This window comes from Drosophila teissieri, chromosome 2L (assembly GCF_016746235.2).
Source record: "Drosophila teissieri strain GT53w chromosome 2L, Prin_Dtei_1.1, whole genome shotgun sequence".
Lineage (NCBI taxonomy): Eukaryota > Metazoa > Arthropoda > Insecta > Diptera > Drosophilidae > Drosophila > Drosophila teissieri.
In genome coordinates this window covers 4,418,369-4,432,400 of record NC_053029.1, presented here as the reverse complement: position 1 = coordinate 4,432,400, position 14,032 = coordinate 4,418,369, and the positions used below count along the sequence as shown (strand labels likewise).

Genomic DNA, 14,032 nt, shown 5'->3' with positions numbered 1-14,032 from the left:
GCGGTGTGCGTGTGGCCCACAAATGTAATATTCGTATCCAGGCCAAAAGGACGCCCAGGATTCTGGGATCCCGAAACCAGAGACCGAGAATCGAGAACGGAGTCCCCGGCACATGTGCCAAATTATGCCCCATGGGAAGTGGCGCGAATTTGGGGCGTGCTTTGGCAGCCAATAAATGGGGAGCCGTGTATAATTGGTTTGAATATTTAATTGTTGCTTCTTTTTTTGTTCCCAAAAGCCAAAATGAATATTGAATTCATTGGGGATATGGGTGGGATATGGCTCTGCGGTTGCAGAGTAAGTGGAGTAAGTGGAGGCAAAGCCACCAGTCGGCTGGGAAATTGTTTCGGGTGTTAAGAACTCACACTTTTCAAGAACTTTGTGAAATATCGAAAAATAAATTCGGGGTTTTGGGGGTTTCATTCAAGCCTCATGCAATCGGGGAAATGGGTCGGAGAAACTATTCAGCTGGGGTTGCAATGTGCTCTCAAATGGTTTCATCTTACAACGTTTGCTTTCTACAAACTACAGTCTTTACACAACAATTTAAGAAATCATAAAATCAATTAAAACTGATTTATAGAACTGCAGATGATAGTGGGCTATTAGATAAATTCGTTGTCTTCTTGGTTTCTTGACAGCAGAACAATTAGGAGGACAACAAGCTATTCAATCATGCATTAGATTTGGATAAAGGAAACCTTTTAATTTGGAAACCCCCCGTTTGCAAATGCTTAACTTTGGTGTATATACATCATTCAGTCTTAGGTAGTAAGAAGGTTAGAAAATGCTGGCGCAACTACATAAAGAATTCGGATTCAGATTTCAAACAGATTTAATCCTTGTACGTCGATGGCTGCGATTCTTATATACAACTAAGAATTCTAGGGATTTGCGGTGGGATTCTTTTTGTTTGTTTGTTTGTTGGTTTTGTTTGGTTTTTTTTTGGGTATTATTCTCTTACCAGCTTCGTCTGGCATTAGCTGAAAGAATGAGTCGGGCGGTTGTGTTGCAGCCTTGACATTACGTGGCGCTGCCGGAGCGTCTTCTATTTCGAAGACCCGAATTTTCCGTGGTTCCCAGGAAAAATTCGTGGTCGCGGTTTGGCATTTGACAGTTTGCGTTTGCATTTGATTGCGCGCATGATTAGTATGAGAAAGTTAGATCGAGTAGCGGTTTTTTGTATTTCGATGGAGGTCGGTGACGGAAAAAGAGAAGAAAACGAGAGAAAAACAAGAGCGTTATGTTAGAGCCAATCCATTTTCAGTTTTGTGCAGAGGTCTTTTTCTCATGAGATTTATGTGCAGGATATGCCGGGGAGCGACTGCAGCAAGAACCCAAATATCAAAAGAAAAACAGGAAGGAGGCAAGCGAACGAAAGATAGATATGCGAATAGGATCCAGAGGACTTACCCAGTGTGCGCACGGTCATCACCTTGCTCATCATCCCGTCGCCCAGGACATTCCGGCCCACCACCTGGAACTCGTAGGTGGTTCCGGAGGCCAGGCCATTGATGGTCACCTGGGTGCTGCCCGATGGCGTCACGGAGATCGTTTGCCAGTCGTTCACGCCCGCCTCGCGGAACCAGATCGTATAGTCCTGCTTGTACTCCGAGCCACCACTGTATCCTGGCAGCCATTGCAGCGTTATCGAGGACTCGGTGGCCTTGCCCGTGATGTTGTACGGCGCATGCGGCTGGGTGCCCTCGATCACCAGCTGGGTGACGGCCATCAGGGTGGCCACCTCGTTGGAGACCACGCACTGATAGTAGCCAAAGTCCTCCCGCCTCAGGTTCTCAATGGTGATGTTGCCACCGGAGATCTTGATGCGATTGCGCTGCGACTCGGTCAGCTGCTCGCCCTCCTGCCGCTGCCACTTGATGGTGGGTCGCTCCGTGCCCTCCGCCTCCAGGGCGTCGCAGTGCATCTCCACGCTGTCGCCCACCTTGCGCTGGTAGAGCGTCTCCGGCTCCACGGTGAAGGCGGGCGGCTTCCGGACGAGCACGTCCATGATCCCGGAAGCACCGGCCGTGCCCTGTGCATTGTACGGCGTGCAGGAGTACTGGCCCTGGTGCTCCTCGTTCACACGCGTGAACAGCAGCGATCCGTTGGCCATCACCACGATGTCCTTCATCTGGTACGGCTCCAGCAGGCGCTTGTCCTTCGTCCAGGTGACGTACTGCAGCTGCGGGCTCGACTTGATGTAGCACTGGACCACGCCGGCCAGCCGGAACGGCAGGTACTGCACCGTGGGCGTGAAGGTGACCTTGGCGGGATCTGTAAAAGAAGGAGTGGCCCATCAGAAAGAGATAATCGTGATACACATGAATTGATTTAGGTTTTTAAGAGATATGCGTTGAGTTACTCACATTCGACGCTGAGGTAGGCGGAGGCGCTCTGCGGATCGCCGATGCCGTTGGTCACCTCGCAGAGGTACTGGCCCGAGTCGTCCGGCTTGATGGGGTTGATGATGAGCGAGCCGTCCTTGCGGATGGTGACCCTGGTCTCCAGGGCGGCCACCTCCCGGACGGGGGAGCCCTCGCGATACCAGCGCACCGTGACGTTGCCGGGCATGGCCTTAGCCTCGCAGGAGAATATCACTTTTTCGCCCTCGAGCTTCGTTTGGTTGGTCGGAGGCACCTGATATGGGTACGGGAAAATGGATGGATATATTTAGAAAAGAGGGTCCAACAAACGGGTAACGAACTGCAAACTTATGACGGTTGACTGTGGACTGTTGACTAATTCAAATCATGAAAAGTAGGAACCAACCCTGGTCGTTGCCTTTTGGAGCTTTGGAGCCTGGAGCTTGACAGCTAATTTTTGGCTGTCGCCGTCATCGATATCCCTTTGTGTGCACTCGCTGCCGAGAAATAACATTTCTGCTGTCACAGCTATGAAATGTGCCCCGCTTTCCATCTCCTGAGTATCCAAACCCAAACCCCAACCCCAACCCAGTATACCCAAAAATCCCCGCTCCTTGGCTCCCCCGTGCTCGCTGCCATTGACAAGTTGTCAGTCAAATGTCAGGAGGCAAACATTACGACGAACCGAACCCCTTTTCGTCCCTTTTCGTCCTTCCTGGTAATTGCATGAGTGCATTCTGGGCCCGTTGTGTGCGGCTTGGTTTATTTAATGGGCACATTTGCTGCCGCTTTGCTTTCAGGCAATTTGCTGGCAGACTGTTTCATTTGAATTAGTTTTAGTTATGGCCAAAATTGATGTGGGTTGACTCCGACTCCCGACTCCGACTCCGAAATGGGCTCGTAAATTGAATTGGCTGGTTTTGCCTTTCGGTTTGCCTGGCTTCGATTTCCCTTGGGGTCATCTATAAAATGTCCACTTTGCCTGCGGTCAGATAAATGTTATTGCAATATTTATGCGCAGATTGCTGCAAAACGGTTGAGCTGTAATTGAAGCACAAGCTATGTACTATATGCACACTCCCCATCCTGCTGCATGTCGTTCTTGGCTGGCCTGGCAAGCCAGGAAAAGGTCAAAGTTCAAGCGCTCCAAGACGTCAAGCCGCTTGTGCATGTAGGGCGGCAAAACCTAAGCCAGCAAGGATAGACCGAAAAGGCAGGATTGCTTGTGAGTTACAGTGAGAAAGATTTCCGAGGATCAATCTTAGGCACCTCTTCCTTTTGGAAAGAATAAGTTTAATACAATAAGTGATACAACATTTATCACAGAAGATCCAACACTTATTTGTTTTTTTGTGAAACACTTTAATAGTGGCTTTTTCTCACTGTGCAGGCTTTGCCGCTCCCCTAATCCCGCCCTCTTGCAGTTGCAGCTAACTGTAAATAACCGAAATGCAAATGCATTAGCGGGGCGCACAAAAGTATGCTATACAGACGACGACGACGACGACGGCCATGTTTCCACCCACACATGCACGAAGGCTTCCCAGAATGCTCGCAAAAGTGGGCGGGGTGGGTGGTCGCGTGTGTGTGTGTGTGTGGGGCATGTGAGCATGCTTGTATGCAGGTTGTAAATAGGGGGATCTGCCTGAGTCTAGGCGAATGACCATGTCAAGTGTACCGAGCGCTCCTGTGCTCCTTCTGCTGGTTGCGCTGTTCCGTTCTGTTCTGTTCTGTTTAGCTGTTTTTTGGGTGGGGTGGTGGTGTGCCATGCAAAAATACGGGCCGGATGGAGGCCACATGGCGGCACAAAAAGTTTCACGCTTGTTACGGCCTTTTTTCCTCCGTTTTTGGGCCTGCTCTGCTGGCGATGCCCACGGAAACGGGATCGGAATCGGAATCTGGACATGGTTTGGTCTGGTGATTTCTGAAGCCGTTTTTGGCGGCTGCTCTCCGAATCCTAAAGCCCGGAGTTTCAAATTGATTGGGTCTGCTGTGAATGGGACTCGGTAGCCAGCTAGCTACCAGCTTCCAAGGGCTTAGTTAATGATAAAGCGTTGAACAGTTTATGCAGTATGCGGAATATGGAGTCCGGAATGCAAAATGCAAAAGGAGCGATTTTCAGTTGGGACTTACACGTATGGTCAGCCTCTCATTCACAACATTCGACTTGGACTTGGTGCGTGTGTGTTTGTCGGGCGCCGCCTTATCCTACGGGTTTTATTTTCGATTTTTTGTTTGGGAAATTGGTTTGGGTGTATTGAACGTGGGGGTAGAGAACAAAACTGCATATTAGTAACCTGATCGAACACCCTGCTTGTTATCTGCCAATGCTCATCACCTCCTGCCATTGTCCCAGCACAAACTCTTCTCCTAATGCTACTTTTGTATCGGTTGGGTTTTCCATCAGGGGCATCCCAGAAATCTCTGATGGTTTTCGGGGGTGGTTTGGTTTGGTTTGGAGTTCATGCGAATTTATTGAACATTTTAAACATTTCCATTGGGGAAGCCACAGGAGCATGCATCAATTTCTATTTAACTTCAACTGCATACTTTTAGAAGAATTCTGATTTAACCAATTATGTTACAAATTGGCATTGTCTCCTTCTAAGTTGATTTATCTAAAGGAGATAGATTCCTGGGAAACACCGGTTGATGAATAATGTGTGGAAGAGATTTCTGGGACAGCCCCGTATGTATCTCAAAATTAAGTGATTTGTATTTAGGTTTTTACCATGATTACAGCGCCGCCCGCGATTATAACACGGGCCGTATGGGAGACTTGTCCCTCACCATTGCGTGCAATGCAAGTGTACTCTCCGATGTCCTCGTGCCGAATGGTGGAGATCCGCAGCTCGGTGCCGTCGTTGAAGATGCCCACCGTGGGCGAGGGATCGACGGGATTGGCATCCTTGTACCAGAGTATTTCCGGCGTGGGCGTGCCATCTGCCTGGCAATTGAGTATAATTGAATCACCTGCAAGGAAATGTGGTGCCACAACGAAATGGGAATCACAATCAGAATGAGAATAAGAATGAGAATGGGAATGGGAATGGGCACAAGAACGAGAGCGAGGAATTAATAAGGTAAGTGGTGGCAATTGTTACGCTTTTTGGTTTCAAGGAGGGCATGAGCATGAGCCCGCCTCCTTCCGGCTCGGCAGTGCCTTATCTATTGTCCTTCGTCCTGCCACCATTTGCGGCAGACAATGAAACCGGGCTCTTTGTTGCAGTTCCCCTCACTCGCCTCACTGGCCCCGTTGTTTTCTGATTCAGTCGCAGCCCAGCCCGTTGTGTTTGTCTGATTTATGCGCTGCAGCGCCATATTCGCTCAACGCATTTCCGGCGCCTCCAACGAACTGCCTTTTGTTTTGTTTCGCCGCCTGCCACTTGGACTCGTAAACATTTTCACATTGATTAAGCGACGGAAATTTGATTTGATACGATTGCAGGCATAAAGAGCCTATCGATTTTCGTCTACCTCTACCTCTTCCACTTTTTGGCCGCGTCTTCCAACGGAAGATGACAAATGGGCGGCCATAACTCGTTTCGTGGCACTCGGCTGGTGGCACTTTTTACGACTCCTGGGAATACGAGTTCTCAAGGTGACAAACTCATTCGGGCGCTGCAACAAATGGCCGGCCATTTGACACACTCGAAAAGTGGGCCAAAAGCGTACGGGGGTCGCACTCCACTTAATTCTGTGAGATGACAGGCCCCAAATAAGTTGGCCAGCTGAATATGCGCTTATTTATGGCCTTGCTATTTGTCAGCCAGCAAAGCGGCAGGTTTGGAACGCTAGTGATGGCAGGACAAGCCGATAATTGTGTCGAGGGATATCAGTGAAAATAAAGATATTTCTAGTATCGAATTTGATCGATAACATTTCGATATTTGCGATAACTTACATTACTTACATTCGATTATTTCAGTACATTACATTATATTACTAGCTCATACTCACCTAAGTTAACGTATATTATATCCTCTGGCGTAACACTAAAGCGCGGCGGTGCATGTACGTCTAAGTGGAACCATGTACCGTTCTTATGCTGCTTGGGGTCCCGATTGAGGAAGACGACCTTGCACTCGTACCATCCCTGGTCCGATTCCCGGATGTTGGTCAGGTTGAGCGAGGCGGAGCCGAAGGGCGAGTCCTGCGACACGCGGGACACGCGTCCCTTGTAGCCCTCCTCGATGTGTTCCGGATAGCTCTCATACCAGATGTAGATGGGCAGATCGGAGCCCTTGATAGAGGAGGATATGTATAGATGCGCACATTAGTTTGACTCAATGGGCTGGCAAGTGATTAGAGTTGATTCTTGATTGGTCTGTCTGGAATGCGTTTAATGCATGGAATGTGCCATGGCATTTGTACATACGACAAACGACAAACGAGAGTCTGCTTTCTGGTACGCTTCAACTTGGAACAGGTACACATTTACAGGTACAGACAGTATTTAACCTAGGGTTATGATTCGGTTTATGAGTCGCGAGTTTCTTTTTTTTGGGGGTACATATGACATACATAAATCAGTGTGTGCTCTGGGGCGAGGATCATGCAACGTTCTACATTGAAAGACACACAACAAATCTTGGCGGTGGCATGCAGGTGCGGGTGCAGATTAAAGCTAATCGGGAATTCTCAAAAGTTTCCCGCTGAGACGACGCCAACAACTAACAACTGTCGCAAATAAATTGAGCTGCGACATAGGTACATACACATACTAGGCTATGGGGAACATAACTGCGTTCTGTCTGCAAAAGTAAAATCTACAAACAGTCAAAACAAAAACTCATCACGTTAACGTGGAGAAATTGCGCTGCCGCATGGTAAACATGCCAGGCAAACAAGCAAGCGCTCTCGCAGATACACAAACTATATGTATATATGTGTGTATATACAGACATGGTCACACATTTTCACTGTCATCACAAACTCCCCAGATCCTGGGCTCACCACTTGTCCCGCGGCCCCTTCGTCCTTTTTGCATGCTCATCAACGGCCGGAGGGAAAGTGGAAAAGTGCTGGGGCGGTGGAAAGTCCTCCCCCAAACACACGCCCACACACATAGTATTTTTGTAGTGTGCCAGGGACACGCTGGCAACAATAAATCATCTGTCTCAGTGTGTGTGTGTGTGTGGCACAGCAACTAAAACAACGAAAAGGACGAGGGCCAAAGAGATACATTTGAAATTCTAGCTTGTGCAGATAAAAAATGTGCATGTAAAATATACACATATATATGTATATCCAGGCAGGCAACAAAAATTGGGGTTAACCTGCACTCGCCCCCAAAAAAATCTACCAGAATCATGTGCAACTTGGCCTTTTGTTTGTTTTATTTCCAGGACCCCCAGCGAATGCATTGAACCGAGTGCATTTTCGATTCGAATTCTCTCGCATGACCAACAGGAGCTGGGTCCTGGCTCCTGGACCTGGCCAAGCATTAACACTTGGGGACACCAGATTGTGCTCCCTATCTGTGTGCAGAAAGTACTAAATACCGAGATGTGGGCCATAGATAGCGGCATAATTGCGTATACATAAATAATTGGTAAGCAAATTGCTCATACGCCACGTTATCCCAGGCAGAGCTAATCGATTTATTTCCCTAATTAGACGAGAGAGCCTGCCAAGATGGGCTGTACGTCGCTTATTAAAACTTATAGACGTTTTAATAATATTCTCGCCTGACGTATGAAATAATTTGCGTTGGCAGCACAGCAGCAAGGCGAGGCACAAAAAAGGGGGCAGACATTCAGGGACACACAGGACACACGGAGGGGCGAGGAGGTCCTTTGGCCCGGGCCAAAATTAATATTCGCACTCGCAGAAGCGTCATAAGTTGGCTTGGCAAACATTTTTCCGCTTAATTTATTCAGTAGCAATTAATTTAGATTGCAACTAAGGCAACGCCGCCGTCTCACGCCCTTTCGTTTTCGTCCTCCTGGGATTTCTCTCTCTCTTTAAAGAGCGAGATATATATATATAGAAAGAGAGAGAGAGACAGAAAAGTAGGCAACCTTTAATAAATGCCAACTGACAAAAGCGAAATTCTTTCGCATTTATGGGCCAGCAATGTGTGTGTGTTTTTTCCAGGCAAATTGGAAGGGAATGCGGGCAGGAGATATACGAGCGCATAAATTAAAAGCTAAAGCCACGTTAATCCCTTTAATTCGGCCATTTACCGACTCTCCTCCCCTCCTCCTCTGCGGTCGAGGGTATTTTTATCGCGACAAAACATAAACATACTTTTTGCAGTACTTATAACTTTGTTTGGCATTAAAATTGCTTGTAAAACTTTTAAGTTGGCACAAAAAACAGGAGACGTTATCTGCCCAGCACAACACACACACACATAGTCGCATAACTTTGGCTGCATTACGCTAAGCGAAGGACAGTCGTGACTTTGACGCCCACGACGCCTTCGTCCTTATTTTATCCTGGCTGCCATTGCTGGCATTTTCCACTTTATTATCCTTGCGGTTCTCCTTGCTTTTTCCTATCAGCCTGCAGACCAAGCTAAAACTGAAGCAGAAGCTGAAGACGAAGCCGAAGCAGAAACCGAAGCCCCGAAGAAAGTTGGCTTAGGCGTGCTTGAAATTATGGAAAGTAAGTTGTTTGAGGTCGGGGTTTAGTTGGAAGTCGCTTAGCTGAGGTTGCCCACGTTAGTTGGCTTCATCAAACTTTGCTGCACAAAACATACACTGCTATAAAAATATGCGAAGCCTACTCTTTAATTCACAAGACATTTTACCAATAAATAATGTAGGATTCATGCTAATTACTACACTTTACACTGCATATTGATAGGTTATTCAAACACAAAGTAACACTACTTTTGAGCAGTGTAGCTGGGGCACAGGTAAAATAGTTTACTACACACTAAGCATGCAGAAGAAGAGGCTGGGAAAATAATTGGATTACATTACAAAAACGCCAACTGAAAAAGATGAATGGAGAGAAAGACGTGACTGGGTGGCGGTGCTCAATATGTGATGGCAGTTTCGTTGCGCCTTTTTGCGAATTTGCGTATTTGCTTATTTGATTGGAATTAAATTTGCTTATCCTACGGGAATGTGCAGCGGCAGTTGATAGTGCCAAAAATATGCCATCAATCGTTTGGCCGAGTGGCAGAGTTGAAAACTTTGTGCAGCCATCCTGGTGGCAGTGGCATTCGCTTTATCTGCGGCTCAACTTTGCCAAACATTAGCATATTTCTGCAAACTCGAACTGCCACTTTTGGGTGGTTGGGTGGCATGTGGGTGGTTGGTGGTGGCTTGTGGTGGCTTTTGGGTGGTGCAGGCTGGTGGTATGGATGGAGCTTCGAAACACTCGGCAACTAAAGTCTTGGCAATGTGACTAATTTGTTTTCAATATTTTTGCTCGACTATAAATGGCTGTGGCTAATTGTTGGGGATTTGCAATGGTTGAGGAATAAACGAGAGTGGAAATTGTATTCATTTTTGTTTTTGCAGTGAGCAGTGAGCAGCTAAGCTAGATTTTTGTGTGTATGCTGTCGATTGCGAACGAATTTCGATTTGATTTGATTTGCAAATGGAATTTCATTTTCGATTTCTTTCATTTGGTGGATTGTGAATTTTTCGTATTCGACTGCTTTCTTCTCTTTCGCTCTCTTTGGTCCGGGTGCTGTGAAGCCCGTTCCTTCAATTGACAAATAATTTGATTAATTTCATCTTTTTGGTGTTTTCGAATGCCGCAAAAATAATTCGATTCAAAGTGTTCTGAAGTATTCTGAAGTGTGTTCTGTATATGTGTTATTGTGTATGTGTTCTGTGTGGCTTGTGGGCGAACTTAAAGGAGGCGCAAAGAATCCGATCCCAGAACCGATCAGAAATCAGAAGCGGCTGCTGGAAAGCCGGAAGCCGAAAGCCGAAAAGCCTGCCTAAATCAAATGGTGTGTTTTGGCTGGTGATTTTGGGTCCGGGTCGCGGGGTTCAGGATCGGGATGGTCCCCCGATTTCAGGCCGGAGGATAGGGGCTGATGGTTGAATGAGAACCAAGGCAAACTGAAACCAAACTGAGGGAAATCAAGTCGAAAATGTTAATTCAAATTTAAATTCAAATTCAAATTACCAATAGGGAAACACATAAACACATACATCTCAAGCTATATGTTATAGTTATCGGCATCGCATGGACAGCAACAAACAACACGAGCATTGGCAATAGTTCGGTTAGTTCGGATAGTTCGGTTATTATCGGATCAACTTGGTTAATTTGTTTGGGGGCTTTAAGCACGTTTAAGGCACATTAAATCAACATAAAATAATGAAACTCAGGCTGAGTAACTGATTTTTTGAGGGGTGGGGAAACAAGGCATGTACGTATTAGTTGAGAATACACTGAATAGGCTGGTAGTTCTTTATATATTCGTTTACTGCGTGGGTCTGTCTGTTCTGACTGACTGTATCTTACTTTTTCTTGCTTGTTTTTGCGTATCGGAACAACAATGTAAAAAAGAGAGTTTAGAGAAGAAATGTTAACTGTGATATCGTACCGTTTCGCTCACCTTCTTGTCCCACTGCAGGACATATGGCACGGGATGGTCGTTGGGGAACTCCACATGGCAGTTAAAGATGACGCCCTCGCCAAGGATGGCCGTGATGTGCACGGCGTCTTCTGTAATGGATAAAGAAAAGGGATACACGGTTTATATATAGATAGATAGATACACAGCACTTGCAACTTGTGTATGCGGATCGGCAGCCGCAGCAAGGATGCCCCAACGTGATGCGCCCATAATACGGCCAATTCCGCCAGCCGCAGTCCCGTCCTCGTTATTGCTTCCTATTTAGACGTGACATTCAGCACGATTTACGTGGACCGACAAATGTCCTGCGCCTGCCATCTCCCATGCCATCCTTTGCCATTCCATGCAATCCCATTCCCTGCCCATTCCGTGCCCATTCCCTGCCCATTCCGTGCCCATTTCGCGCTGACAGAAAGAATGGCAAAACCAACATGCCAGGGGTTACTTTTAAATGGATTTGTTGATGGCTATGTCGGTCACATGTCAAGTGCTGGTCATTGACTGATGTTTTTGCTCCCGCCCATCTCCCATCTCTCCCAAGGGACCAATAGCTGACCCGGCTTCCATTTTGGTTTTCAAATCAGTTATCCCATTCAAAGTCGGTGAGTGTGTGTGGTTCGGAAACTATGCTTATGCAGAGGAGTGCACTCAGGAGTCACTGAGAGAAATCGCAATGGCCCCACCTTAGATTGACAACATTATCGAGATATTTTCTCAGAAACGTATTTATTAAGTATTTAAATATTCCGACTTTGAATCATTGTGCACATTTAAGTCTTGGTCCATTTTACGTACACTTTTCTCAAAATGCAAGTTGACATCTTGACCAGACACACAGAGTGAGAAATCAGTTTGAGGAAAACCTCGCAACTAGCATTTTAACAGAGTATTTCTGCCTTGGCAACGCAGCGAGTAGTGACATTTCATTAGCGTTTGTCACCTGTCTGCGGCTGGGAGAAAGGAGAAAGGGGGCAGGATTGCAGGATTGCAGGATGGACTGCGGTGGGCACTTGACAGGCGCTGATTAGGCTCCTTGTTCCTGGCTTTGATGGACGCTTTATTTCTGTGCTCTGGTTGGTGGTGACTGCCCCGAGGTGCGAATGTGCTGGGCATTATTTATGTATGCACTGCCCCCCCAAAATGGCAATCCGCCTCCGGGTGAATGTGAGGGGAGTGAACTATTCTGAGCCGTTGACATGGTCAGCCAAGCTGAAAATTTCGTTTACAATTGGAGCAGAGCTCAAAGCCCGGCAAGCGGCAAGCGGCAACGGAAATGCAAATGAATTGTCGGAAACAGCAGGACAACAACAACAGCCAACTGAGAAGCAATCCAATATGGGAGCATATCCTGTTACACACACATGCTGCCGAGGACCCGGAATCTCTGGCCCTGGCAGTCTGACCCTAAACTTGTTAACAAACAACTTCTGACCTGCCATCACCACCCTCCATTGTATCCGAACTCCCGCCCAGATCCAACTGTATCTGTATCTGTAGCTGTAGCTGTAGCTGTATCTGTATCCGTATCTGTGTCGGTAATAGGGTTAAGCAAACTACCAATGTCCGAAGGCAATTGTTCGGGCAGGCAAAGCGCTCTTGATTGGGGCGTTGTCCGGCAAAAAATCAACCTAATGCGTTTTGCATTAATTCCCCTACCAGCTCTCGTCCCCATCATCCATCGGAGATGTGGAAAAAGCCTGTCAAGGACTTGGGCTCCAGCTACATGAGGTCTTTGTTAGCCGCTCTCCACCAGACACTCAACCAGTCAGTCACTCACTCATCCACTGAATCACTCACTCACTCAGTGAATCGCTGGGTCGCTTTATGCACTCTTTGCTTGTTGACTTTGGCATTTGCATAAATTTATGTTAACTTGGCCAGCTTTGGCAGACTATTTGCATCGCCACTCAGCCTCCGCTTTCCGGCTTCCGAAAAAAATGCGGAGCACAACATCGGGAGCGACACAAAAACAATAACGACAACGACTTGATGGGGTTGGCCATGGTGATTATGCCGAGAGGCGTGCACTGCGACAAAAGAGTGATCACTTATCGGGGATTCCCAAGAAAGTCACTGGGATTCTATTGGAAGGATCGTTGAGTATGCAGCAATACTTTGGATCGATGGTAGGCTGACTAACCCTGACTAATGACTAAACAGTTAAAGTTAATTGCAAGCTTTTTCTCTCTGTGCATAGTCAAGGCACTTGTTCGTCTATTGCCCTTTGATAATGTTGCAGACATGTCGCCGAGAGCCAAGTGAAGTACTCGAGGGTAGCAGGAAGTCAGGAAGTCAGGATGCTGGGATGTCAAAGTACCCGCGTGTATTTCGCCTCTGTCGCGCCTTTTGATGGCGTTAACATGCAAAAGTGGTTTCATTATTCCATTTAGAATGTCCTTCAGCCAAAGGCAGACGTTTTCCCCTCCTCCAAACCCCAAGCTCCAAGCCCCCAATCCACTTTACTCAGCCACCCAGTGCCGAGCACTTGACACGAGTCTTGGCCTGAGTTATTCAGCGAGGCGCATTTTGTTTTCATTGATTTGAGCCACGTTGAGTCGCCATCGAGGAACTTATTTTGCTATTTTCCCATCACGCCCCTCCCCCTGGAAAACCGTAGACCGTTGCCGTTGACCTTTCGACCGTTCTGCAAAGTGGCCATTGCGCCATTGCCATGGCAAAGGAATCTCAAGCGGTTTTTCCAATTTTCGGCTAAATTAAATTGAATTAATTCACTCGACGAGCTCGGAACGAAGAGCGAAGAACGTCACGGTACATTGAGCGCAGTGGCAGCCAGTGGCAACTTTTAATGTCCTTCGGCAGCGCAGGAAGGACTATCAGGAAATAGCGCAGAATATTCGCCTGAAGGTCAACTCATCGAAGTTAGTGGGATGCTGTAGTTCACAAAAGGTTCTTTGATGGCCAGTTAACCTAAGGCATTCCAAGGAAATTCTCTAAGTTATGGGTAACCTTCCGTAGATCGCAGTCACGTAACTAAATTTGGCCAAAAATGTGCTACAACATTTAATCGCAGTTTCTAAATTCTCTTTGATTTTATAAGCCAGTTATATGGTTTAAGCCAGTTATTGCTGCATACGCCCATGGAAGCTCACAA

General features: G+C 47.0%; 1 protein-coding gene across 6 annotated transcripts in view; it reads right to left on the bottom strand.

The window, feature by feature from the left end:
• LOC122611773 (protein turtle) overlaps positions 1 to 14,032 on the bottom strand; it is a 41,885-nt gene that overhangs the window by 14,360 nt on the left and 13,493 nt on the right. For 4 of the 6 annotated variants that reach the window (XR_006325553.1, XR_006325552.1, XM_043785077.1 and 1 more), the window contains exons 4-10: positions 10,888 to 11,009; positions 6,327 to 6,609; positions 5,098 to 5,339; positions 4,500 to 4,574; positions 2,370 to 2,640; positions 1,414 to 2,277; positions 965 to 1,048 (exon numbers count right to left, since the gene is read on the bottom strand). Coding sequence is in view for 3 of the 6 variants with exons in the window: in XM_043785077.1 (XP_043641012.1) it covers positions 965 to 1,048; positions 1,414 to 2,277; positions 2,370 to 2,640; positions 4,500 to 4,574; positions 5,098 to 5,339; positions 6,327 to 6,609; positions 10,888 to 11,009 (1,941 nt within the window). In the remaining 3 variants the exon portion in view is untranslated. The remainder of the gene's footprint in view (positions 1 to 964; positions 1,049 to 1,413; positions 2,278 to 2,369; positions 2,641 to 4,499; positions 4,575 to 5,097; positions 5,340 to 6,326; positions 6,610 to 10,887; positions 11,010 to 14,032) is intronic. The other 2 variants (XM_043785076.1, XR_006325554.1) reach the window with 2 other exon arrangements.